General features: G+C 48.5%; 3 protein-coding genes across 9 annotated transcripts; 1 reads left to right on the top strand and 2 right to left on the bottom strand.

The window, feature by feature from the left end:
- Positions 1-3,639: 3,639 nt before the first annotated feature.
- On the bottom strand, positions 3,640-12,462 carry CHTOP (chromatin target of PRMT1). Of its 6 annotated transcripts, none has more exons than XM_045876406.2 (6): positions 12,114-12,452; positions 11,414-11,495; positions 9,710-9,863; positions 6,743-6,929; positions 5,809-5,946; positions 3,640-4,151 (listed from the first exon to the last, which is right to left on the bottom strand). In XM_045876406.2, exons 2-6 carry the CDS (start codon positions 11,476-11,478, stop codon positions 3,946-3,948), a joined length of 750 nt encoding a protein of 249 aa, XP_045732362.1. In that variant the 5' UTR covers positions 11,479-11,495; positions 12,114-12,452; the 3' UTR covers positions 3,640-3,945. The 6 variants fall into 6 exon arrangements, with proteins under 6 accessions (XP_045732362.1, XP_045732363.1, XP_045732365.1 ...); XM_045876407.2 differs by having other exon boundaries at positions 6,743-6,926; XM_045876409.2 differs by lacking the exon at positions 5,809-5,946 and having other exon boundaries at positions 6,743-6,926; positions 12,114-12,457.
- A 975-nt stretch (positions 12,463-13,437) lies between these two features.
- Positions 13,438-14,980, bottom strand: S100A1 (S100 calcium binding protein A1). Its single transcript, XM_045876413.3, has 2 exons — positions 14,840-14,980; positions 13,438-13,737 (listed from the first exon to the last, which is right to left on the bottom strand). The coding sequence occupies exons 1-2, from the start codon at positions 14,978-14,980 to the stop codon at positions 13,594-13,596; spliced, it is 285 nt and encodes a 94-aa protein (XP_045732369.1). The 3' UTR covers positions 13,438-13,593.
- Positions 14,875-26,001, top strand: S100A13 (S100 calcium binding protein A13). Of its 2 annotated transcripts, none has more exons than XM_064593584.1 (3): positions 14,875-15,014; positions 18,617-18,776; positions 25,489-26,001. In XM_064593584.1, exons 2-3 carry the CDS (start codon positions 18,624-18,626, stop codon positions 25,630-25,632), a joined length of 297 nt encoding a protein of 98 aa, XP_064449654.1. In that variant the 5' UTR covers positions 14,875-15,014; positions 18,617-18,623; the 3' UTR covers positions 25,633-26,001. The 2 variants fall into 2 exon arrangements, with proteins under 2 accessions (XP_064449654.1, XP_045732366.2); XM_045876410.2 differs by lacking the exon at positions 14,875-15,014 and adding an exon at positions 17,738-17,895.
- Positions 26,002-26,091: the final 90 nt, after the last annotated feature.

The following is a 26,091-nucleotide window of genomic DNA, read 5'->3' as shown; positions in this document are numbered from 1 at the left end:
GTCAGTCGTGCCTCCCACCCTAGGTTGGAGGACCACTGAACACTCACTCCCCAGCATGCAACACACGTTTAGGCCTCTGTACCCTTGTATTTGTTGTTCTCTGTACTTAGGAGATTCTTCCCCCTTCTCTGTCAAACTTTCCCTTTTCTTTTTTAAATAGGCTCCAGGGCCAGTGTGGAGCCCAATGTGGGGCTTGAACTCACAACCCTGATTGAGACCTGAGCTGAGATCAAGAGTCAAATGCTTGGGGCACTTGGGTGGCTCAGTCAGTTAGGCGTCTGTCTTCGGCTAGGGTCATGATCTCAGGATCCTGAGATTGAGCCCCGCATTGGGCTCCCTGATCAGTGGGGAGCCTGCCTCTCCCACTGCCTCTTCCTGCCACTTCCCCCTGCTTGTGCTCTGTCAAATTAAAAAAAAATTTTTTTTTTTAATTTGACAGAGAGAGACAGTGAGAGAGGGAACACAGCAGGGGGTGGGGGTGGGAGAGGGAGAAGCAGGCTTCCCGTCAGGCAGGGAGCCCAATGTGGAGCTCAATCCCAGGACGCTGGGATCATGACCTGAGCTGGAGGCAGACACTATGACTGAGCCACCTAAATCAAATCTTAAAAAAACAAAAGTCCGATGTGTAACCCACTGAGCCACCCAGACACCCCAAACCTTCCCTTGACTTTCAAGGTCCAGCTCACCAATCTCTTTTCTGCGGTCCCAAGACCCCCTTTACAAAATTTTTAAAAATAATCTCTACACCCAAAGTGGGGCTTGAACTCACAAGCCTGAGATCAAGAGTCACATGCTCTACTGAGCCCGCTGGGGCCCTAACACTCCTACCAAACCACACCTTGTCAGTCAGTGTCTGCATGGCAAGCCCTTGGCAGATGGTGGTTCAGTGAGTAAAAGGCTGACCCAGGAACTGGCCTCAATCTCCTTGTCCCTCTCTACCCTGAACACTCAGCTGGGACTGAAGGTGGAAGAAGTGGGCACAGGGCTCAGGAGATGCTGAGAACTGCAGTGAACAGCAGGAGGGCCGGGAGGGCCTGAAGCTGGTAAAGTTCCTTGTGCCCATTGCTGGGAATGAACTTCTTCATGAGGTAGGACGAATATAGTGGAGGGTCCACTGGGACCTTCAAAGCAGGGCCCCCACCCCCACCACCTGATGGTTCACAGTAAAGATTCCTGCAGATGCTGGGAATAGCAGCCCCAACTTGGTCTTAGCTCACTTCGCTGCAAGTTGGGCCCATGCAAGTGATGGGTGTAGAGGACATGGGGCAAGTCCTCCTGATGGCCACCTGTGGGCAAGAGGAGCCTGGAGTCAGCAGGATGGTAGGGCTGAAGCACCCGGGGAAGGGGCAGTCTGGGCTAGAAGAGGCTGACCTATGAGGGAGCAGCTAAACCACTTAGCAGAGCCCCCCACCCTTCCTTTTCTAGCTCAGGGGGTGGGAACATTCAGGGACTGTCCTGAAATGAATCTCCCAAGCGAATTCCATCAATGAGTTGGAGGGCAGTGCCAGGAGGCTCAGTGCCACCATTCTAGTGTCCTGCTCTCCCATTTCCCAACTCCCTCAACATTTTGCTTTTACTCTGAAACTTTGCCAAAAGTATGTGGGGCTATCCGCAAGTAAAAGAAGGGGAGACATGGGCATAGAGGTGTGTGGGGCACTGTGGCCCCTCCCCCCCACCTGGCCAAGTTCCCTTTTCCTCACATATGCCTCAAAGCCTTTCGTGAATCTTAGAGGATCTCAGTGGATTAAAAGAGGGATGGGGAAAGAAGTGGTTCAAAATCCACCAGACTGGGGTGCCTGGGTGGCTCAGTTGGTTAAGCACCTTTCAGCTCAGGTCATGATCTCAGTGTCCTGGAGTCTAGCATTGGGCTCCATGCTCAGTGGCAAGTCTTACTGGTATTCCCCCTGCCCGCCTCGTTCCCGCTCTAAAATAAATATCCTATTTGGGGGCATGCACCTGCTACCTAGGGAGACTGGAGAATAACCCCTGAGAAATGGCTCATCGGAAGCTGTGTGAAGAGGGTGAGGGACCTACTCACCCTGCAGTTCCTTTTCCTTCTTCCCAAAGGTGTCCTGTAAAGTGCCTGATGTAACCAGTGGATGTATTTGAAAAGGGCACCCTGTCCACTGCCAAGCAGCACTTCCCTCACAAGTCTTGGGAGCTGACAAGCGTCAACCTAAGGGACTACCTAAGAGACTACCCTTACAACTGGACTCGCCCAGATAAAAATACTTTCCACCCCACCCCTTCCAATTACATGTTATGAACACCTGTCTGACCTAAAGACCTCCAGCCTCACAGTCCATTTTTAATAAAGAGAAGCGATTACAGCACACTCAGAAACCAGATCAGGTGGATTTTTAAAAACGTGGTTGTCCTCTACCACTACCTGGTCTTCTCAATCTCACTCTTCTACAGGACTAAACCACTTGCCTCACAATCCAGAGGCTAAGAAGCCCAAGTCATATAGATAGGATTCAAGTCCAGGACGTCTTGACCAAAATTTCCTTCCCAGCATGCCACACACACCTCCCAACAGTTTAGGGAACAATGTGTCTCACTAGCAACTGCTTTGGTTGGAGGTTGTTAGGTTCTTTCCCACAGCACAGGGGAAGAGAGAAACCAGCACCAGGGTCCAGAATACTGCCTAAGATTGTTCCGCTGGAGCTTCCTATGGGCCAAACAGGCCAGAACATTATTTTGTGTGGCTATCCAGTTTTCTGCCAGGCTTACTCAGAGGGCAAATTCTTCACTTTCAGGCTCAAGGCCCTATCTCCGTCTGCCCCCCAACCCTGATTTTAATACTCCTATGAAGAGAAGGACTCTGAATTCCACAAGGGGTAGGTCAGGGCATTGTTATAGTGACCACAGCATTTCAAGGAGCCCAACAAAAGAAAAAGTCCTGACTAGATTTGAAACGATTTCTTGTTATGATAAACCAGAAATACAAGATTCCACTGAAAACTGGAACAGTTGACAGAATATAGTTGAACTTAAACCTTCAAAGGGAAATAAAAAGAGGGCCAAACAAAGCCAATGAATGGAGAAGCCCAGGACTGGTTTGGGATAAACATAAGGACAATAGCATTCCAGCATGGGTATGTTCTGACTCCTAAAAGGTTTCTGCCATCATTCTATCCCTTTCTCTGAAGCATCTGCCCAAACCAAATGCCCATTTCCTCTCTATTACAAGTGTAAGCCAACCCAACAGTAGCTCTTTGGACATGATACAAAGCCAAGAGCTAAGTTTATACATCTCATTTCAGGGTAGAAAGTGCACACACCCAGCCCAGCACACTCGTTATGTGGTGTCAATGTACACAGAAGTTAACTTTAATCAAATCAGAGGTGTTACCACATGTAAACCTGTTATGTGGCCCTGTGGCTATGTCAGTGTCCCTAATTTACTACACTAATGTTATCAATGCGGCAGAATTTGAGCTCCACATTTTCTAAACACTTCTAAGAGGCTTTATATTAAAGATCACGTAGAACAGAACCATCTCTCAGAAACCTAGGCATCAGGAAGGAACACTGATGGGTTCTTTCTGGGGCTTTTTTCATGGGGACAAAGAGATGACGAGAGGAAATGTTAGAACATGAGAGCATACGACAGATGAAGGGAGGCAGAGATGGGAAGAGGGTTTTCTAGCCACAAGGCCACCACATTCATGTTCAAAGAGAAGTCAGAGCGATGGGGGGGGGGGGGACCCCAAACACAACAAAATAAAACCCAAGTCAGAGGAAAAGAGTTTCATACAACACAGTATCAAAAAAGTAAAAGGAACACACTAAATGCACAAACTGGTGGCAAGTTAAGTCCATAGCCTATTGTGATAGGTCCTTCCAGCATCAATCAGGTTTCTTCTCCATCTGTTATCTCAAGGCTATTTACAGATATGGTGACTTTTGAACAAGAGTCTCTCACAGGAGGGTGGGCAGGTTTCAATCATTGGTTTCTGGATCTGTTTGTGCCATGTAGGCATCCAACTCCGCATCCAGGTGTCCTTTTGTTTTCGACATGTACGCATCCAACTGGTTGTCCAGCTGCTCCTTGGTCAGTACAGGGCGAGTGAGGGCACCTCTCCCTCGTCCACGTCCTCGGCCTCGACCTCCAAAGCCCCCTCTTCCCCGACCTATCATACCCCGACCTGGCCCAAGGGGAAAAAAAGGAGACAGTTACAAGTAGGTTTAATGGGTGTTATGGCAAATGCCCCTCAGAGCAGCAGGGCCTAGCTGAGAAAGGCTGAAAGGGCAGGGCAAAGAGGAGAAATCTGGAAAAACAGGAAACACAGGGTAGAAAGCAACACATGGAAAGCACACATAATGAATCCCTGTTTACAGGCTCATCTCTAAATGCTATTTAAAGACTTTATTCTGTCGACAAAGGGAAAATAACTGACAATTAAAAGAATCTTAACCTCTCCTAAAACAAAAAAATTACCTCAAGTTTGAAACCCACTGTAAGTTCATAATTAAAATACACTATAGATAACCCCACTTAGGGAAGTAACAAGGGCACAGAGAAACGGGTGCAGGGCTATACAGTTTTTAAAGTAAGCCTTACTGAAGATCTTTCTAGAAAATTAGCTCATCTCTCCTCAAATTTATTAAACCTAATGAGCTGACCCCACATCGGGAGACTGAGGAGCTGTTCTGACATCAGAACAAAGTGAGAAGACGGGGGATATACTTAGAGTAGTCCCAACCAGTTCTATCTCAGATTCTATTCACCTTATAATTGTGGTTATCTGAGAGGTGGTTTCAATTCACTTAACAAAACATATGCAGCTTTTTGAAAAGCTCCTTTAGACTCCCCCCCCACCCAGCCCTGCGATGCTCTATCAGAAACCAGGTCAAGATAATGTGGAAACGTACTATTTCATCCTGAAACCCAAACTAGCTTGTACTTCACTCATTAATCCAACAATATCATGGGAGAGAAGAAAACAAGTCCTTGGCTATCAAATTTCCTAACAGTTATTATCCTTTGGCAACTTCAAGGTCATAAATTATAGAAGACCCGCCACACACTATAAAAGGACCAAAGCAGATATACACAGGGGCTACAGGAATAGATTTTCTACCCCCTTGGACAGGTGTTGTTGGAGAGTTTTCCACTAAGCTCTAAAATCAGAAAACTCCCATGAGATTTGGATTAATGACAGCAACACCATTAAGTTCTTTTCTATCTGGGTCATGAGGTCACAAAACAAGTATCACTAAGTCTCAAAGGTAACATTATCAACAAGAGTCAGTCAGTTAACTGACACAGTACCTTCTTGCTTTCTACCTTGATTAAAAAAAAAAAAAAGTCATCTCTGATTTCCTGTAGACACAAACTTTACCTTGACTTTACTTGGCTTCAAAGTCAATATCCAGCTCCAATCTCCTCATCCTTTTTAACTCAGCTTCATTTCTGTACATCTCCCTCTTCTTTATTCTTAGACTCAAAGCTGGGTTTTGAGCTATGGGATGGAGTGTGTGGTGGTGGGCAGGGACACAGGAAGGTAAAACCTCAAACTGACCATCTTGTCATTTTAGTAATACGATTTAAACTGCAAGAACGTGGAAAAAGCCTGAACATAATCTGGCTCTGACGTGTACCTGACTGGCTCTTAAGACAACCCATGACAGACTTTTTGCACTACCAGCATGTGAATTTAGAAAATAAGCCAGTTTCAAAAAACAAAACAAGACAAACAAATAAGCCTGCCTATGACTTGAAGCTGTGCAGAAAGGTGGCTCTGAGTTTTGAAGGGAGAGAAATAAGGGGGAGCTATTCTCTGAAGTTGGTAGCTGACTAACCTCTACCACCGATTCCGCCACGACCCATAGCTCCACGCCCTAGGCCCCCTCTCCCAGGACCTCCACGACCTCGAACACCACCTCTTCTTAAGCCCATTCGGGGAGCTACGGCTCGTCCACCTCGGAGCAGGTTTTGACCTTGGAGAGGAGGCATACAATGTATATGCAGGTAAATCCAAGAGAGACAAAGTAGACTCTAACCAAAGGAAGGCGGTGAGGGTTAAATGAGAGTTAATTCAGTTAATTTTTAGGTTGGGTGGGGCAAGCTGTACACCAAGTGTGAACAGATCAAACTGCTCTTTATTCAATCAATTCAACAAGTCTGACATCAAACCCATTTTTGGAAGAAGCTGGGAGTTAATTAGTAAGTACATATAATAAATATCTATTGAATAATCAGGTAAGTGCCTAGCATTACTGTAGATTTAAAAATAAATGATATGGCTCCTGCTCTCAATACATTCTTACAAGGGACAAGAAACAACATAGGGAACAGTGTTAACAGTGCCCAAAATGTAACATGTAGCTATGGGTCAACTTGTCCTCTCTTTTCCAAATATAACAGCGTATTTCACTAGCACAGAGATGGTTAGTTATGATACAGGCCAAGGGACCAAATATTTCTTAGATCTGACTTATTTCTAGAACTTGCATGTGCTTTGATTCAAGCAGCAGCAGGGTGTTTAGACGGAATGGAGATGACATGAATTACCTGTCGTTACGCAGGTCATAGCCTCTCACCATTGCACATTATCAGAAAGGGAATGGTATCGAGAAAAGACATGCAGCACTATTAAAAATATGTGATTTCAAAAGTTATTAATTATATTAATACAAATTCAGGCTTCAAGATGTTAAAACAAATGTGTCCATAAGCAGCCCAAGAGAAAAGGGGAGGGGTAGGCCCAATAATTATCAGGTACACAGCACTGACCTCGGAGCGACATCCCGCCCCTAAGCAGGGTTCTGGTGGCACGTCCCCCACGTAGTCCTCCTCGGGGTAAGCCTCTCTGGATTATGGGCAGGCCTCGTCCTCCGATTGCTCCCCTGGCCAGGGTCCCTATGGGTCGGCCTAACCGTGCCTGGATGTTACTCTTACCCAGGCGCTGCTTTAAGCTCTTCTGGAAGAAAAGGTGTTGGGGGATTGAGATCAAAAAAGCATTCTAGTGGGATTCAGCAACTCAAAGTGCAGAGAAAAAGAAGCAAGTGAGATGGCTGTGTGGAGGGAGATAAACCTGCCGTAGATGTCACAAAGATCCTAAACCAGAAACTAGCCTTTGCCTCAGGATATGGTAAAAAAGAAGCAGAATTGTGATCCAGAACCTTTATGAAAGCTAAATTTATATCAACAAAAATTACCTACATTTGGCTACAGAAGCCATACGCCACTCCTTGGAACTTAAGTTTTAGTAAGGACTCCGTATTTCAAATCCTGGATTCTGCTGTTTTTGAACCACAGGTTGACAATGATACAACTTGATTCATACTTGCCCAAGGACTACCACTGTCTTCAAAGGCTTACTCAAACACCATAGGAAGTTCATCACACTCTGGGAAATATTTTAAATTATAAGTTCATTTGAATTCTTGTCACTTAAAAACAAGATTTGATTTTTCAGTCAAAGAGGCCAGTGTGTTCCATTTTTCCTCTGAGTATCTATCTCCAGACGGTCCACTTTTTACCTTAAGATGTAAATAAACACAAAAAAGTCAAACCTCCTTTCCTTATATTTCTTAAATCGCTATTAATTCCATGTCTCCCCTTGCAAACAGCTCCATTAAGCCAGGACAATAACCTTTAATTCAAAATACTCAAATGTATCTCCAGAGAGTAAGCTAACTTTCATTAGAATTAAGACAGGTGATATAATCACAAAACTCAGGGCCGTATTTGAGAACAAGGACATACCACTAATGGAGATTTTCAATAATCTGTCCCTCAAAGAAACTATTAAGACAACATCTCAGGGCGCCTGGGTGGCTCAGTTGGTTAAGTGACTGCTTTCGGTGCAGGTCATGATCCTGGAGTCCCGGGATCGAGTCCCACATCGGGCTCCCTGCTCGGCAGGGAGCCTGCTCCTCCCTCTGACCCTCCCCCCTCTCATGTGCTCTCTCTCTCTCATTCTGTCTCAAATAAATAAATAAAATCTTAAAAAAAAAAAAAAAAAGACAACATCTCAGCGAATTAAATTCCTTCAAAGGAAAGGTAACTGTGTAGCCTTGAACACAACCAAGGCCCCAGCAAACCTGTTTTCCTATAAAGCCATTAGTCAATATGAATGAAAATAAATTCTGTGTATCCTCAGGCTTCACCCATAAATGGCTTACCATTTTTTTTTTTTTTTTTTTGCAACCACATGCTGTGAGTTATTAGCTTTCTAGCACAAGATAATAAACTGCTTCTAAGCAGAGGGACAGGCTCTGAACATTATGCACCTAGACATAACCAACCTTAGGAGCCTGTCGCATCACTCCCGACAGCACACAATTAGGAGGTCAGGACTTCATTCTACAAATCCCTTCTGTTCGATGATCCGGACGGAGTATATTCTCCCAAAATCCGTGCTTCAGAGGAGAATGCACAGTGCTTAGAAGTTCTCCCTTCCTAATCCTTTGCTGCCAGCAACAGTAGTCTCTAACACAGTCGGCAAGCTTAAAAGACATTCCTATACCATCTAGTTTTCACTCCAGAGCTGTGCTGTGTGCTAAGGAAGCCACTAGCCACATGTGGCTATTTAAGTTACAAGTAAATAAAATTTAAAAAGCTCCTCAATCACACTAGCCACATTTTGAGTGCTCAACAGTCACACTTGGCTAGTGGCTACCATATTTGGAGAGCAGATGTAGAGTATTTCCTTCACTGTGGAAAGTCTTCTCAGATAGTTCTGCTCCAGAGGCAACTTTCTGCCCAGCCTATACTTAAGGCTTCTTCTAGAAAGGTCCTTTGGAATGATGTGTCAGAGACTTATCTTCAGCAATTTATAATAGCTACTCTTGGAAAATGGTGGGGCCCTTTTCACTGCTTTCCTGAGTCAGGGACAAATACAGAACTCCATGGCTTAAGGCGGCTGAAGCAGAAGGCCTTGTTTATTTTTGGTCAGTGAGCCTAACAGTTCAGGGTGGGGGTGGGAGGGTGTTATATTTAACACCAAATTTATGCACAGCCATGCAGTGCTACCAGTTAAAGTCCTTGCAGTTGCATGGCACCGCCCTCCAGACGCCCAGCCACAGCTTGGACATATCCTTCCACAGCCACTGTCCGGACTTGCATATAAGGTCTATGAATAATAAAGAGCAGGTTTTATTTCAGGTCTGAATAAGGATTACCTCTTACTGGAAATTTGACAGAGAACCCACTAATTCTTAAATTAATTATTCAATGCTCTCCCTCTACTTTACTGACAAAACTTAGGTGCTGTGGAGATGAAGGTCACCCTACTCTTTCTGTATTTTAGCATCGGAAATCTCTGGCTAAGGCTGTTCAGACTTCCTGTGCTGGGGGAGAAAGAGTAAGATTATTTCCCTCTTTTGTAAGTCATTTAACATGGAATAAATAAAGGATTTTCGGAAGGTCATCTAAAACAGAAACCAAAATTTCTTTGTGGTAAAATCCAGTGACTCGATTTTAAGGGCAAAGGATCAGAAAAAAAGAGATTAATATTCATTGATAACACAGAAATAGGCCACTCTGATGGCAAACTACCTAAAAGAGAAAGACAACAAAAAGTTACTTATTGGTACCTGCCAAAATGGGAATTCTCTGAACTTCTCTTTCCTCCAGAGAAGTTTCTGCTTTTGCCCTGAGCCACCTTGCAATCATCCTTCACGTCCTGACAGCCTCAGTGGACTGCCTGATAGAGATCACCAGCTGCTTCTGGAGCATTAAGACCCATCCTCTCACCTGCTTAAGTTTTAATGCTGCCTGGACAGAGGGTCTATTCTCCATCTGCTGGGCCAGTCTTCTGTTTCTGGCACTGGCTAGCTGCTGTTGTTGCTGCATCGAAGCCCGAATATTCACTGGCATCGGCTGTTTGTTCTTCAGCATATTAGTAAAGCTTCAAGGTCGAACAGAATGGATGTTTAAATAAAAGCTTTATTACAAAACATTTATTGGCATTTTCATGGCTTGCTAGACCAGGAGCTCCAGATCCCACGAACTTTAAGTAAAGTGGTACACTTAGATCAAGGCTGAAGTGGGTTAAAGACTCCTCTGCTTCCACAAACTTGCAAGAATCAGAAACTTAGAAACGCAGCTAGGTGCAGCACATTCAATCAAAAGTGATAACAAGGGCTCAGGTAACGGCTTTTAAGAGAGGTGGAAGGTATGAAAAACACGCAGTAAGCAGATATGATGACAACAAAAGACAGAAAATGTAGTTTCAAAGACAAACAGAGAAAGCCAAAAATCTTGGGGGAACCTGAGAGTGCACTGTAAAAGCAAATATAAGGAAGGCCTAGAGCACCTTCAGAGCCCACGGAAATAGTACACTCATATGAATTATAGGAGTAGATCTTATTTTCTTATGTATTTGTTTGCTTAGTAACATGTAAATATGGACAATCAGTATATCCTACCCTAAGAGATAAGAAGCAGCACATATGCTTCAGAAAAGAAAAAAAATCAAGTCAATCTTTTAGTGGTCTAACATCAACTAAATAAAATCATTGGTCAAAGGCACTCAATACAGAGCTCTGGGAAATAGAAACTGTACCTTAAGTACCTTAACTTTTCTTAGTCTCAAAGGATTACTTTTCCTAACTCCAAGTGATTACTTCTGAGAAAATCCGATTACTTTATTTACTTATTTTTTTAAAGATTCTTATTTAAGAGAGAGCATGAGAAGGGGGAGGGTCAGAGGGAGAAGCAAACTCCCCGCCGAGCAGGGAGCCCGACGCGAGACTCGATCCCGACGCGGGACTCGATCCCGACGCGGGACTCCAGGATCATGACCTGAGCCGAAGGCAGTCGCTTAACCGACTGAGCCACCCAGGCGCCCAAAATCAGATTAATCACTTAACAGCTTGTGAAGACACTCCTCTCTTAGTCCTGTTAAGTAAGTTCAATGCCACAAAAAAGAAGAACACTTAATTGTCAAAGAATCTAACACAGAAACAAACTAAAAGCAGGACGGAAAGAAAGAGAAATGGAGCAAAGCAAGTGCCTCTTACAAGGCCCCAGAATGGCATCCAAGGGCCTTTGGACATATCCACAGCTTGCTACCTGCCTCTTACAGGCCAGACGCAACACTGCTGGCCTTGGACTGGGCAGCAAACCTACTGCAGCCAAGGTACCACGCTACCGAGCTGCACCACCCCTGTATCAATGTAAAAAAAATGTGAAGAAGAGGGAGGGTGCGAGGAGTCTTTTAAAATACATCCCACCAGATAAGTGTTTCAGACAGCTTAACATAAAAATCTACTGATAAGGGGTTTTGAAACAACCGCCCAATTTGTTTCGTGTACCACATAAGATGCAACTAAAAACAGAGGTCTGTAGCCTTCTGTTGGTATTTAGCTTAAAATTGGTTTGTGTGCATCGGACCCCAGGGCCAAGTTAAGGAATGTTTTCTTATGAACGAGCTGAAGTTGCTGTTGGCTGCCTCACCGCTCATTTAGAGACATCTTGGTGGTGCTTTTTAGCACAACTTTCGGCGCTGACTGTGCAGCCATCTTCAAATCCCGAGAATCTACAAAGGACAACAGGCAGATGAGCAAATCAGAGCCCGGACCCCTCGTTTCCGCAGGCATCACAGACCCGGCGCAGCAGCGAACGGAAACAAAAGGCCTGGATGGAGGGCCCTGAGGGTCCCACAAGACTCGCGCTGGGGGCTTCCGTTCACAGCAGTTGCCGCAGACAGACTTCGAGGCCGCGGCACAGAAGACACCTACCCTAACCCCAGCGGCAGACCCAGACCGAGCCACAGGAGGGAAGTCGGGCTTTCCTCTGGAGGAGCCCTTTCCAGCCGGGGCTGCCAGAACCTCTCAGAACCCAAGGAACCCGGATCCCCCCCCGTGAACCCCGATCTCGGCGGTGAGGCCGGGGGCGGGCCAAGGGCGGCGGGAGGAAGGCCCCTCGCTGCTCCTCACACGCAGCCAGCACGCAGAGCCCCTGACGGAGACACGCGGTGCAGGCAGAGCCGCGTCCAGAGCGGCTTTCGGCGCCCCCACCGCGGGGGAGCCTCGGCCAGGGCCCCGCCGCCACTGCCCGGTCAGGGCCGCCGCCCCGCCGCCCCGCCGCCGCCGGCCCCGCCCTCCGGGCCCCGCCGGTGCCGCCCCGCCGCTCCCGCCTCGCCACAGAAACGCACCGAAGGAGACGGACGCCAGGGCGCCTCCCGGGGCTGCCACCACGGCTGCGGCGCGCGGGCCGGGGCCCGGCGGAACCTGAGTTGACTTGGTGGGCGGTTGGTCAGAGGTGTAGGCGGTAGGCCGCTGGGTTAGCTCGTTGTTGCCAGCCGGCTGTCTGGCCGGCCGGTCCGCCTGCTCGCCCGCCGGCCCTTCCCTGCCTCGCGTCGGTGCCACCACAGCCGCCGCCGCCTCCCGCTCCGTGCCCAAAACAAAATGGCCGCCACGCCCAGAGCCGAGCGGGACCGGCTAAAATGGCGTCGACGCAATTACGCCGGACGTCAGATCCGCGCACAGCCGGGTGATGGGAGAAGGTGAGCGCTACGCCTGCGCGGGGCTTGGGGCGGAGCCCTGGGGAGAAGGCGGGGCTTTAGCCAAGGTGGGGTGTGAGGTACACTCCGCCCCGCCCGCGGAGGGGCGAGGCCAGTGCTCGCGGTTGGTGGTCTCGGAGGTTCTCGGTCCAGGCAGGGCGGTTGTAACCTGGACCTCCTAGAGCACTTTCGGTCTCGGGGAGAAAGATGTCGCGGCGCCCCGCCCCGGGTAAGGGCGACCATCCACAACTCTGCAAATCCACCGAGGATTTGCCTCGGTGCCTCTTCCCGAGCACCTGGGCCCCGGTGCTGGACGCGAAGAGCCATAGACGCCCCAGCCAAGGCCAGGGCGCCGGATCCTCCGCCGGTCACCAATGCCTGTGCATAGTTTTCTCGTCCTGAATATTGTTAAATCCCTATGGGGGGTGTCTTTGTGTCCCTGCTCCCCCTTCCATGCCCTCCCCATCTGCCAGTCCTGTGCGTTTCGATGCAGACCTACACAGGATTTTTCTTATGCCTGGGTACACAATAAAAATACTCAGGTGTTTGAGGAATGAGTGAACGAACACATCTTCAGCCCTTCTGCATATGCGTGCATCACGATCCTTTCGTTTTCTTCCTAGCATTTGTGTATGTGTGTGTGTGTTTAATGGTCTGGCATCCTTACTGGACTTGACCTATGTGACAGTAAGGGTCGTGTTTGTTTTGTGCACCACTACACCCCCAGTTTCTACACAATGTTTAGCACATGGCAGGTCCTCAGTAAATATTCTTTGCAGACTGAAGGGAAATTCTTCTGTCTTTGCAGCTGGAACTTTGAACACCTACCTTCCTGGGCCTTGAGCATTCCTCAGCTAGGAAGATGTAATGTCCCCTTGACCTCTCTCCGAATAAGATCCCTTCCCAAATAAGGTGAATTGGGAGTGAGCAACCTTGATTTCCTCACTCCCAGACCCCAAAGGAGACAGACAGCAGCTGGCCAGAGAAGAGCCTTTAATGAAAGATGAGTTGCAGGCTTGGCCCACTACTCTTGCGCCCTTGGTGGAGGGTGGGCAAGGGTAGGAGTGTAGGGAGGGAAAAGTGGGGTGAGGGGGGAGGAGGGGGAAGGGCGCTGCCCACTGGGGCTGTCTGCTCAACTGTTCTCCCAGAAAAAGTTGTTGCAGGCTACTGTGAGGGCAGCCACCAGCACCACGTACTCCTGGAAGTCTACCTCCCCATCTCCATTCTCGTCTAGCTCTTTCATCACCTTGTCCACAGCATCTGCATCCTTCTGGGCCTGTGGAGGGAGGAGATGGAGAGGTGGGTTTGTAGGGAGATGAATAGTACTGAATCAGGGGCAAGGGGGGGTAGTTGATTGGGAAGAAGGCAGAGGTGAGCAAGAGGCAGAACTACATCTAATTATGGGACTGTTCGGAGTCCCTCCTTAAAACTAACACTGGTGGCCTCCTGTTACCTACAGAATAAACCCCTTAACAAGGCAGAGTAATAACAACATCGATTACCATATGTTGAGTGCCTAGAGAAGCTTTACAGGGATTGTCTTGTAAAATTGTTAATTCTAACACAAACAGTATGAGGTAGGTTTCATTATTTGCATACTAGAGAATAAACAAATTAACAGTTGGTGTTAAATAATGTGCCTAAGTGACACAGCTGGAAGGTGGCAGGGTCAGAATTGGAGCCCAGGCCTGATAAAACCTCAAAGCTGGTGCACTCTCTCCTGGCTTCTTTATTATAGAATAATCAGCATTTGCAGCCTACTTTTCTGCATCCTTCACTCTGGTCAAAACTACTGAGCATGCTCCATGTTCTTTCTTCCAGGCTTTTGTTCATGCAGATACCTCTTAATATGTCTACATTTATCCTAATAATATTCCAGTGGAAATCCATGGCTCAAGTGCCACCTCTCTGGAGAAGCCCACTTCAGTCAGGTTAGTATTGTCCCGAAGTCCTTTCTGGCAATTCTGTTAAAGCTCTGTGTAGTTCCTAAGTGGCTGGCCCAAGGATTCATGGGGACGGGGATGTAAGTGCTTCTGAGCTTCCTGTCAGCAGACTGGGGCCTCTTTTGATCCTTCAACTCTGGGCTCTCCTGAACAGATTACTTCCTGGTATTCATGGTTTACTTCCATGTGTCAGTCTTTCCCTTCTAGACTGTGAGCCTTCTTTAATGATGCGTCTGCATGGGTCCTAGCACTTAACAGGTGATTAACAAATTAGGGTATTTTGCCTTGAACCAAGAAAAATCCAGGAAAGAAGTCTGGGAGAAGAAGAAGATGATTGGACTGAGTTGGGGTGGGGTGGGAAGATGGTAGGGAGGTCCCCAGTTGTTGTTCCTCCACCCCTCACCCATCCCACCCTGTATCCCGCTCTGTGCTCACGTCCAGGAAGCCGGAGAGCTCAGTCTGCAGCAGCTCTTTTAGCTCCTTCTTGCTCAGCTTGTACTTGTCTCCCTCCTTGCCCGAGTGGGCATGGAACACATTGATGAGAGTCTCCATCGCTGTCTCCAGCTCAGAGCCCATCGCGCAGCTTACCTACCCACCCCCCACCATGGAAGTAAGTTGGGGACCATGCTCAGGGTATCTGGGGTTGGGGGGAGGGGAGCCCTCAGACCTGGCCCTGGTCCTGCACCTGAAGTTGCCCTGAGAGCAGAGCCACACTGGAATTTACCTGTCACTGAGACTTTAGGATGTGGGAACCCAAACAGGCCTAAATCCAGGCTTGTTCTCTGTGTCCCTCAATCCATATCCCAGCCAGAGGGAGTCAGGGACTGGGGCCATGGAGGTAGAGCCGCTGGAGCTGGGCTGGCTCTAGGGGCCTGCAGTGGACTCTGAAGTGGCTCCTGGCTGCCTGGGTGGACACTGAGGAGGGCGGGGCAGGCAGGTGGGGATGGTCACAGGACACTGCCAAGCTTCCTCTGGCTCTATTTTTACCCTGCCTTGCCTGCCTAGCACAGCTAAGCTCTGCTGCTGAGGGTGGTGAGCTGCGTTCCCTACGGCCTTGACTCTGCTGTCTACCCCTAGCAAGGAGCCAGTCTGGTGCCCTCAGCCAGCCTGATGGAGAGAGTGGCAGCCAGAGTGGCTGGCCCAAGGCTTCATGGGGACGGGGATCTAAGTGCCTCTGAGCTTCCTGTCAGCAGACTGGGGCCTCTTTTGATCCTTTAACTCTGCTCTCTCCTGAACAGGTCACTTCGGTTTCCCCGGGGTGCATCTCCATTACCTCTAGTTTGGTTCCTCTTACTTCTCTGCACAATCAGGCCTTCCATCGGGTGATGGTGGGAATCGAGAGAGGAATGACCAAGCCTTTCCCCAGAGCCAGGGCTTCCAGTGTGAGGGAGAGGAGACCCCTGGGGCCTTGTCCCTGCTGCTGCCCACTCCCTCGCCTAGGCCCAGCCTGGATGATGTGAGGACAGTGGTAGTGGGAGAATGGGTCTGATATATGTTGGGGGAGATAAAAGGCTGAGTATGTCCTCTGAATTCAAGGGGAGAGAAGAAGAGAAAAATGGAGGGTTTTGTTGAGGAGAGGGGACTGCCAAGCCAGTGGGCCTCTTTCTTTTGGCCTTGGGATGGTCATCCCCTTCACAGCCTCAGGGGACAGCTCAGGTGTCTCAGATCAGGTGTCCTTGTCTTTCCCCAGGCCTGGGGGGCTGAACAATGGGCCCTGATCAAATGACATTCCACCTTTACAATGGGAACCTTGTGAGTGTCACCTGAACTCTGGACATGAGAAGCAGTTGTCACAGAGACCTGGGGAGATGGAACCCAAGCCGGGACTGATGGAGGGGATAAGAGTGTTTGTGGGGGAGGGCTGTTGGTGGCTCAGTTATTGGCCCCATCCAGTAGGGGCACTTAGAGGTTGCCTGGAGCCCTTGAGCAGCCTGGGATTTTATGTAGGGGCCGTTTGGAGAGTACTTTGGCAGGGAGGGGGCAGACAGGAAAACAAAGGGAAAGACTTGAAGGAAAGAGGAGTCTGAAAGTCTGAGCCAAGAAAGGGAAGGTCACGTGAAAGGAAAGTTGGGAGTGGGTACAATACCCTAATGCCCCCTCCTCTTGATCTCACATGGTCCATGCTCTGCCACCCCCAGATTTCCCTGGGACCTGAGCCCTTGGCAAGGCTGGGTGGTGGTGGGTGTGGGGACAGAAGCAACAGTTCCATTTGCCTTCTTATTCGTACCCGCCTGGAAGCAAGGTGGGAGCTGGCTCCCTTCCTCAGCACCGGGAGAGTGAGGGAGCCTTGGGAGGGCACTCTGAGGGCTCTGTGGTAGGAGGGCTTGATCTCCTGGAAGCTTGGTGGCTGGGCTCCCCACTGGCTTCTTCGTTCTCTGAGGAATACCACAGACCTCCCTCTGACCTTCACTTGCTTCCCTGCACTACTGTCCAAACCCTGTCTCCCCCGAATCCCAAACTGCTGTCACTCAAACCCCTCCCAGACCCTCGGTGCGGCACAATGCTATTGTCCCCAGACCTGAGGAGCCCTGCTGAAGTCCCCTTTCCCCCAAGCTGGCCACAGGAGAGACCGAGCACAGGAGACACAGGATACTTACTGTCAGCCCGGACCCGAGGTGGGAGCAGGTTCTGGACAGACGAGTCTGCAAATGTGGCTAAGGGAGCTGTGTGGGGAGACCTGTCTTCAGCCCTTCCCCCACTGACCCCCCCTCCCCACTGGCTCCACCCCTTCACAGACAGACACCCAGTGGGGCAAGGGGCCAGGAGTGGACAGAGGCGCCCTCTGTCTCCTGGGCTAGAACAGGCTGCCCTGTGTCCTCTTGTCCAGCCTCAGTTGCCTCCCCCCTCCCTGCTGGGCACCAGCAGGCAGGGCCCAGGCGGAAGGGGCTGGGAAAGGTCCTGGGAGGGACCCGGAGAGGCCTCGCCCCACCCCCACCCCAGCACTGGCAGGAAAGGGGAGGATCCTGCTGAGGGGTCTCAGTGAGGGGACCTCTCAGGGAATCCCTTTCATCTTGGGAGTCTCACTCCCCGCTGAGAGATTTCGGTCCAGGAAATCTTTCTCCACGGGGGTCTCAGCGGGATTCCCCTCTGTGTGTGGGAGCCTCTTGGGGGTCTTGGGCTGCAGGGTCCTTTTCAGGATCTCATTCGGAAGGGCTCTCAGTGGTGCTTCTCAGACTGAACTCCTGGGCAGGGCTCCCTCTCGGGCCTCTAGGATGCAGAGCCTACCGGGGCGGTGGGCTCCCGGTGCCCAGAGGGGGTCTGTCCGGGAGGCGCCTTCCCGCCTCCCCCCTGCAGAGGGGCGCGCGTGGGCCGGGCCGGGCGGGGGGACCCGGGCACCCCGCCCGGATGCTGGGGGGCGGGAGGCGGGCGAGAGGCGGGCCTGGGCGGTCTCCTCCCTCCGGCATCAAGGCAGAAGCTGGACACCTCGGGGCTGGGCTGGGGCTCCGCTGCCTCCTGCCCTCCGGCTCCTGCGCCCACTTCCCCCTGCCGCGGTGAGTCCCGTGCCCCCACCCTGGGGCCGGGCGCCTTCCCGCCCCTCGCCCCCACCACCCCCGCCCCGGGGCTCCCGGGCGTCTCCCCGAGCCAGCTCGGACTGGGGTTCGGGAGGCTTTGGGGGGCCGGCCGCTGTCCTCGTGGAGGGGAGTGGCGGGAAGGGGCTGGAGGAGTGGGCTGGGCCCTGTGCCCGCTGCCCCTGCGGGGCGGGGTCCCTGCGGCCTGATCGCAGGCTGACCGCAGCCGGCGGTTTGCCTGACCCCGGGCTTGTCTGCTGGGAAGAGCGGGCGGGAGCGTGTGGGCGGGCGGAGTCCCTGCACAAACAAGCTTTGGAGACAAGCAGCCTCATGACCCCTTGGGACGGGTGGGCCTCCAAGAAAGGGCCCTTGGGACTGAAGGCCACAGAGGGGCCGTTCCAAAGTGCCTCCTCTCAGAGGGGTCTCCAGACCGAAGGGCCACCACCGAGGGGTCCCTAAGGCACTGACACTTGGAAAGGACCAGCAGGCTCAGACCTAGAGAGGATGGTGTTTCTGGAAGCAAACACCCCTTCCCCCACCTACGCTGAGCTGTTGTTTCCTGGTCCCTGCCCCAGGCTCCATCCCTGTCCCCTCTCTGCTGGCCCATAATGCTTCTTCCAGGCAGGGGCCTGAGGTGGCAATGCCAGGGCAGGGCACTCTGGTCTATTCTAACTCTCCCCTTCTCTCCCTCCCCGTCCTACAGAGTCCTGATGGCAGCAGAGCCACTGACTGAGCTGGAGGCGGCCATTGAGACAGTGGTCAGCACCTTCTTCACCTTTGCAGGGCAGGGGGGCCGGAAGGGTAGCCTCAGCATCGATGAGTTTAGGGAACTGGCCGCTCAGCAGTTGCCTCACTTGCTCAAGGTAAGTGGGGGTCTCTGGGCCTGAGATTTTGGAAGACAGTGGCTGCGGGACACTGTGGATGTGAGGTGATGTTTCCGGACACAATAATGTGACCCCAGGTGTGTGGTGGACAAGGGTGTGTGTAGCTTGGCCACACTGTGTTGTTGAGAGTGCAAGTGTGTTACTGGACTTTGTACTCCCCTCAGACAGAGCTGTTGGGTCTTGTGTCTGCTCTCTGGTCTTACCTCTCCACTACAGGAGTGGGCCCAAAGGTGGCTTCCAGGAGAGTCGTAGACCATCAGTGCTAGAAGGAGGGTGAGAGAAAACACAGACCAAACTGCTCACCTCACATGTATAGAAACTGAGGCCCAGCTGTAGAAAGGGGTTTGTCAAAAAGAAAATCATAGCCCAGTTCTTGGGGTGACAGAACCTCAGGGTAGGAGGGACCTGTAAGTAATCTTTGACTACTTCTCACCGCCTCTGGGAATCCCCTCAATAACGTACCGGATAAGGTCATTCCTTCTCTCCTACTCGCTGGACAGAGTAGGAGTTTAGATTTCATCCACTCCGAGTTGCCTAATCATAGCAGGCTGTTAAGTTTCTTTTATACCCTTTCTGAGAATTCACAGGCACGTGAAAGTATGTGGATACGGATTTAAAAATAAACAAACAAACAACAAACACATCTTGGAAACTCAGTCTATCATATGCAAAATCCCGTACATCCCTAGACTTCTCAGACTTTTCCCTTCCTCTTCTCTCAGGAGACTTGAGACTCCACCTGAGGTTCAACATTCCCTGTAGCCTTGCCACATAGTGACTGGTTTTTCCTCCAAATCCAACTCCCTCCGGGCCTGGAAATGCAAGAAGTGACCTCTTAGCTTTTTGTCACTGCTTCCAGATCTTAGTTTCTTCTTCTTCCTACTATGCAAAGCTCCTTGGAATCTGCGCCCTTCAGCTTCTGCCTTACTGTTTCTCATCACTGCTTTTGTCGGGGTCCTCAGTCTGCACACAGAAAATTCATCCAACACCTGGGCCTTTCAACTTCTTCAACTCCTTGCTTCCAAAGATTCTGTCCTGCTTCTGATCAGTCTACTCCTTTGTTCTTGCTTCAGATCTTGTCATTAGCAAAATAATGTACCACCTCCAGAATCTCAATTTCAAGCCTCCTTTTCCCTGGGTACCACCTCCTGCCATTCCAGTTCTGTTCCTCCCACTCTAGCATTTCCTCGACTCCATGGGGACCGTCATTCTCCTGACCCTGTCGTATTTTCTTTCCCATGTCAGCCCCTTGTGTCAGTTCTCTTCTCACTCAGCTGGGTTCTAAGGCTCAGCAACACAATCAGTCCCTCAGCTCCCTTGGTTCTGTTTCTCCCTGTGCTGGTTGACAGAATCTCAACTCAGGTTAAGTCCAGTATTTCACCTCCATTAACTTGAGGGCTAAATCTACCATTCTTTCTCAGATCCAAAATAAAACAAAAATTTCCGTTCTCAAAGAAAAAACAACAACAACCCGATCAGTCGTCTATGAACCATTCTGCCTCTGCACTTGGGTAGCTGAATCTGGCTGCAGGAAAAGGTGCTTGACTTGTCCCACTTTATAATTTTTGTTATTATTATTTTTTCATTGAAGTATAGTTGATACACAGTGTTGACTTGTCTCTCTTTAATTCTGGAACCACAAACTCCAAGGGGGCCCTTGGCACGGCCTGCCAATTCTGCTCCATTTCTCAATTTGGTTCATTTACCACCTCTTTCAGATGACAGTGTCACAACTTTTCCTCTCCTCAAACCCCAGTCCCTCTTTCCACATTCTCCCTCTCACTGAGAATTTTCTAGAGAAAATTAAGAGCAATCAGGAAACTCCTGTGTACTGTCTCCCCAAATCTAAGCAGAGCAGCATTTACGGGGCCTGCCTGTTACCTGAAGCCTCTGTCTCTGCCCAAGGCAACCCTCCTCTGCTGCCCGACTCCATTCTTTCTCACCACTTAAAATCTGGACTCTTTCAGTTCCTCCTCCTCTCTCTGGCATCATCAGTTTTCCCTCTCCACTGGATTGTTCTGATTGGTTTCCCAATATTCTGTAATATCTCCCATCTTAAAAAAAGGAAAGCAAAACAAAACAAAACCCAAAACAGCCCTCTCTCTTGGCTCTGTAAGTCCCTCCTGCTATGTCTTATATCTCCGCTCCCCTTTATAGCAAAACTCAAACGCAGCAAAGTTACTTATACTTATTTGCTCTCCTGGTCCAAAATGCTTACTCCTTAGGTATTGGCTAGTCTTACTCTCACTGAACTCAGATTTCTGCTCAAATGGCAAATCCTCAGCATTGCCTTCCTTCACCTAAGAATGCAAAGATCACCTTCCTTGTCCTCTATTCCTTTACCTCCTTTATTTTCTTTCACAACACACCCATCACAACCTGACTTCCATACACACTTACATGTTACCAAGAATGTAAGTCCTATGAAGGAAAGGAATATGCTCACTGTTTTATCTCCAACACTTAGAGCAGATATCAAGTGAGTGAAATTAAAAAAAAAAAAAATTTAAAAAAAGAGTAAGAATTGTTGAGTAAATGAATAAATGCATCTTAACTACTGTTTTACAAATACCTTTTTAAAAATGGAACCATGGGGCGCCTGGGTGGCTTAGTCGTTAAGCGTCTGCCTTTGGCTCAGGTCATGATCCCAGGGTCCTGGGATCTGCCTGCTAAGGGTTCCCTGCTCTGCGGGAAGCCTGCTTCTCCCTCTCCCCTGCCTGCCACTCCCCCTGCTTAAGTGCATGTGCGCATTCTCTCTCTCTCTGTCAAATAAATAAATAAAATCTTTAAAAAAGTGGATACTTTCCTGTTTTAAGAAAATGATGCACTATACATATGGTATATAGGTTAACACAAATTTATGTAGCTAAGTTTCTATTGATGGATATTTCTGATACCCATTTTCTTTCTTTTGCAAACATTCTTGTTTACATTTCTTTACATACTTGAGGAAACTATTTAGGGTAAATGTGTGGCAGTAGAAATATTAGGTCAAAAGCATGTTTGTTTTTCATTTTCATGGATATTGCCTCCCAAGCAAGGTTTCAAGGCCAACAGTGCATACAAATGCCTATTTCCCTGCGTCCTTGCCCAAATCGGGTCTTATCAGACTCGGTTTTTGCTAATCTAATATGTGAAACTGATCCCTTGCTCTGATTTACACTTCTTGAATTCTGATTGAAATGGAAAATTAAAAAGTTTTTTTGAGGGGCGCCCGGGTGGCTCAGTCGTTGAGCCTCTGCCTTCAGCTCAGGTCGTGATCCCGGGGTCCTGGGATCGAGCCCCGCATCGGGCTCCCTGCTCGGCGGGAAGCCTGCTTCTCCCTCTCCCACTCCCCCTGCTTGTGTTCCCTCTCTCACTGTGTCTCTCTCTGTCAAATAAATAAATAAAATCTTAAAAAAAAAAGTTTTTTTGATGGACATGGATAATCCTCTGTGAATTGCTTGCTTATTTCTTTTATTTAAGAGATTTTCTTTTTCATATTGATTTATTATAGCTCTTTATAGAATAAAGAAATATGCCTTTTGTCTATTGTATGTGTTGCAAACATTTTCTCCTAACTTGTCCTTTGTCCTTTGACTTTATTTTTGGTAGTTTTTGCCATACAGAATATAAAAAATTTTTCTGTAGTCAAATCTATCAAACTTCTAGTGAATGGCTTCTGTGTTTGTTTTTTTTTTTAATGTTTTATTTATTTATTCATGAGAGTCAGAGAGAGAGAGAGAGGCAGAGGGAGAAGCAGGCTCCCCGCCTAGCAGGGAGCCCGAGGCAGGGCTCGATCCCAGGACCCTGGGATCATGACCTGAGCCAAAGGCAGATGCTTAACCATCTGAGCCACCCAGGCGCCCAATGGCTTCTGTGTTTTATGCCAAGTTTGGAAAGGTCTTTCTCAGTTTAATATATTAAAAAAAAAAAACAATTTATTTTATTATTAAAATTTTCCTGCTGAAATACCACTTTTATTATTTATTCAATTGCCATATGTATTTTGGGTCTCTTTATTGGGTTTCATTAATCTTTATTATTTATTAACAATTTTGTTTGATTATTGTAGTTTTAATATGCCTTAATTACCTGTAGGGTTGGTTTTCTTTCATTATTCTTATTTTTCAGAATTTTGTGGTGGATCCCACAGTTTGTTTTTCAAGAAGAATTTTAGAAACATTTAATCATGTTAAAAAGAATCCTATAGAGGGACGCCTGGATGGCTCAGTCAGAAGAGTGTGTGACTCTTGAACTCAGGGTTGTGAGTTTGAGCCCCATGTTGGGTGTAGAGGTTACTAAAAAAGAGTAAAATAAAATAAAACTTAAAAAAAGGAATCCTGTAGATACTTAATTAGGATCATATAAAATTATATTTCAGGGAAAATTGACATCTTTACACTATTGAGTCTTTCAAAAAAAGGGTACATTTTTCTATTCATGTTTTCTCATATTCTTCAGTTCATTTTTCTTTACAGAAGCTTAATCGATTTCTTAATTTGTGACTAAGTGCTTTATTTCATTTGTTACTATTTAAAAAAAATATTTTATTTATTCATTTTACAGAGATAGAGAGAGAGAGAGAGAGAGAGAGAGCGCATGCGTGAACGCACAAGCAGGGCGAGTGGGAGAGGGAGAGGGAGAAGCAGGCTCTCTGCTGAGCAGGGAGCCCAGTGCGGGGCTCCATCCCAGGAGCCTTAGATCATGACCTGAGCCAAGGCACATGCTTACCTGACTGAGCCACCCAGGTGCCCCCATTTGTTACTCTTTTAAACAGGATCTTTCGTATACTTTCTGACTGGGGGGAAGAAATACAGAGTAGTGGATAAGAGCATTAAGCTTTGAGTCAGAAAATCTAGGTTCAAATGCGGATTCTAGCTTGTCTTCCCTGGTCACCCACTCCTTCTGAGCCTTAATTTCTTTTTTTTTTTAATATTTTATTTTATTTATTTGATAGAGAGACAGCGAGAGAGAATACAAGCAGGGAGAGTGGGAGAGGGAGAAGCAGGCCTCCCACTGAGCAGGGAGCCCGATGTGGGGCTTGATCCCAGGACCCTGGGATCATGACCTGAGCCGAAGGCAGACGCCTAACGACTGAGCCACCCAGCCGCCCCTGAGCCTTAATTTCTTATCTGTGAAATAGACTTCTAATAATACCTTCCTTGTTGGATTGCATTTATTCAATCAATATTTATTGAGCACCTACTCTGTCCTGTCCTGACACTGTCCTAGGCTTTGGGTTACAGTGACGAACAGGCATCTGCTATGTGCCAGACATTCTCCCTGGCACTGGGATTACAATGGGGAACAAGGTGGACAAGGTCCCCGTCATTCCAGCAGATTATGAAGTTAGATGGAGTAAGGCATGTCCTGTGTTTAGCATAAGCCTTGGAACAGTCAGCACTATTAAGTGCTTACAGTTGTTGAAATGTTGGTCATTATCGCTCTTGGTTTTTCCTAGGTCTGCAATTATATAACTGCTGATATAATAAGAGGTGAATTTGCCTCTCCTTTCCTAATACTTATACCTTTTATTTCTTTCTCTTGATTAATTGTATGTCTTCCTCCCTCCCAATATAATGTTACACTGGGCATCTTTGCCTTCCACTGGCAGTTCTTATAGTGTTTTAAATTAAACATGATTGTGGGGGCACCTGGGGGTTCAATTGATTAAGTGTCTGCCTTCGGCTCGGGTCATGATCCCAGGGTCTTGGATTTGAGCCCTGTGTCGGGATCCCTGCTCAGCGGGCGTCTGCTTCTCCCTCTGCCTCTCCCCCCACTTGTGCTTGCTGTCTCTCTCTCCCAAATAAATATTAAAAAAAAAAAAAAAAAAAAAGGCATGATTGTGGCTTTTACAAAGGTCTTGCTTAGCTTTTCTATGAATTAGCTTTAGCTTTGTGCCCTCTGTGGATTTGGCATGTCTGCTCTGCCTTCATGCAAATATTGATTCAAATATTGAGCATTAGGCTCTGCCTGCGGCACCTTTCTCTAGCTTGACATCAATCCATCGTTCAATAGGTTATGTTTTGGTTGTGATTGTTTATCTAGTAACAGATCCTTTGATCATGGGTCCAGTTTATATGTCCTTTGATTTCACAGTCCTGTCATGCGAGACTTTGTCAAGGACAAAATCAGATACCCCATTCTTTGCCATTCCTCTGATCAACCAGGCTAATAACCAAACTGGAAAAAATGAGACTATGTTGGGGTTATGCAAATGAGCAGCTTAGGGCCATGAATTTCTCTAGCTTTCTGTGAAGGAGGAAGGTGGCCTGAGAGGGCTCTGAGGACCCAGAGTGGGCCCGTGCCTGCGTGGGCCCCCCGAGGTCCTGTGCTCTGAGGATGGCCAGAGTGGGTCCTTGAGCAAATCACAGGTGCAGTGCTGTGCCGGAGCTCACCAGCTGTGGGCGAGAGCCCACTGTGTGCATCTCTTCCCAGCTCTGTGTTCAGAGACACCATGTTTGTGGTTCACAGTCAGCCGTGGGGGGAGTGTTTACACACTGGCAAACACTACGAGTCGGGCCCCCTGCCATTGCAGCCCAGCTGGTTTGGAGAGGTGGTTAACTGCCCGACCCCGTGGCAGCGCCGTCCGGGGGCTGCAGCCGGGCAGGTCCTATATGGAGAGAGTGGAGATGAGCAGTTTTGGCCTCTCTCCCTGTCTTGAGAACTCTCACTTCTAACCCCACCCTTTCCTTTGGTGTCTCCTCAGGATGTGGGCTCCTTAGATGAGAAGATGAAGAGCTTGGATGTGAATCAGGACTCCGAGCTCAAGTTCCACGAATACTGGAGACTGATAGGGGAGCTGGCCAAGGAGATCCGGAAGGAGAGGGCCCTGGAGATCCGGAAGAAGTAAAGCCCTGACCAGGATAGTGCTGGGCGGGGCCAGCCAGGCAGAACCCCACTCCCTCCAAAAAAAGCCTCTTCCTTGAAACATAAATGTTTCTTATTCCCACCCTACCCCTCTTTCTTCTCTTGAGAGTAAGCAGTGGATAAGTTCTGCCCTGAACCAAGAGTGGGTCCAAAAATTATGAGCTCTTGGGGCACCTGGGTGGCTCAGTTGGTTAAGTGTCTGCCTTTAGCTCAAGTCATGATCCCAGGGTCCTGGGATCGAGCCCTGTGTCAGTTCCCTGCTCTGCGGGGAGCCTGCTTCTCCCTCTCCCTCTGAAGCTCCCCCTGCTTGTGCTTTTTCTCTGTCAAATAAATAAATAAGTCTTAAAAAAAATTATGAGCTCTTTAAGGACCAGGAATGTTAGTCATCTTTGGATTCGACAGCATCTAGCACCAGGTCTTAGACGGGGTAGGTGCTCAATAA

The sequence above is a fragment of the Mirounga angustirostris genome, unplaced genomic scaffold (assembly GCF_029215605.1).
Source record: "Mirounga angustirostris isolate CCGP_5_RB_7025 unplaced genomic scaffold, mMirAng1.0.hap1 SCAF_6, whole genome shotgun sequence".
NCBI classification, from domain to species: domain Eukaryota; kingdom Metazoa; phylum Chordata; class Mammalia; order Carnivora; family Phocidae; genus Mirounga; species Mirounga angustirostris.
This window is presented reverse-complemented; position numbering and strand designations above follow the sequence as displayed.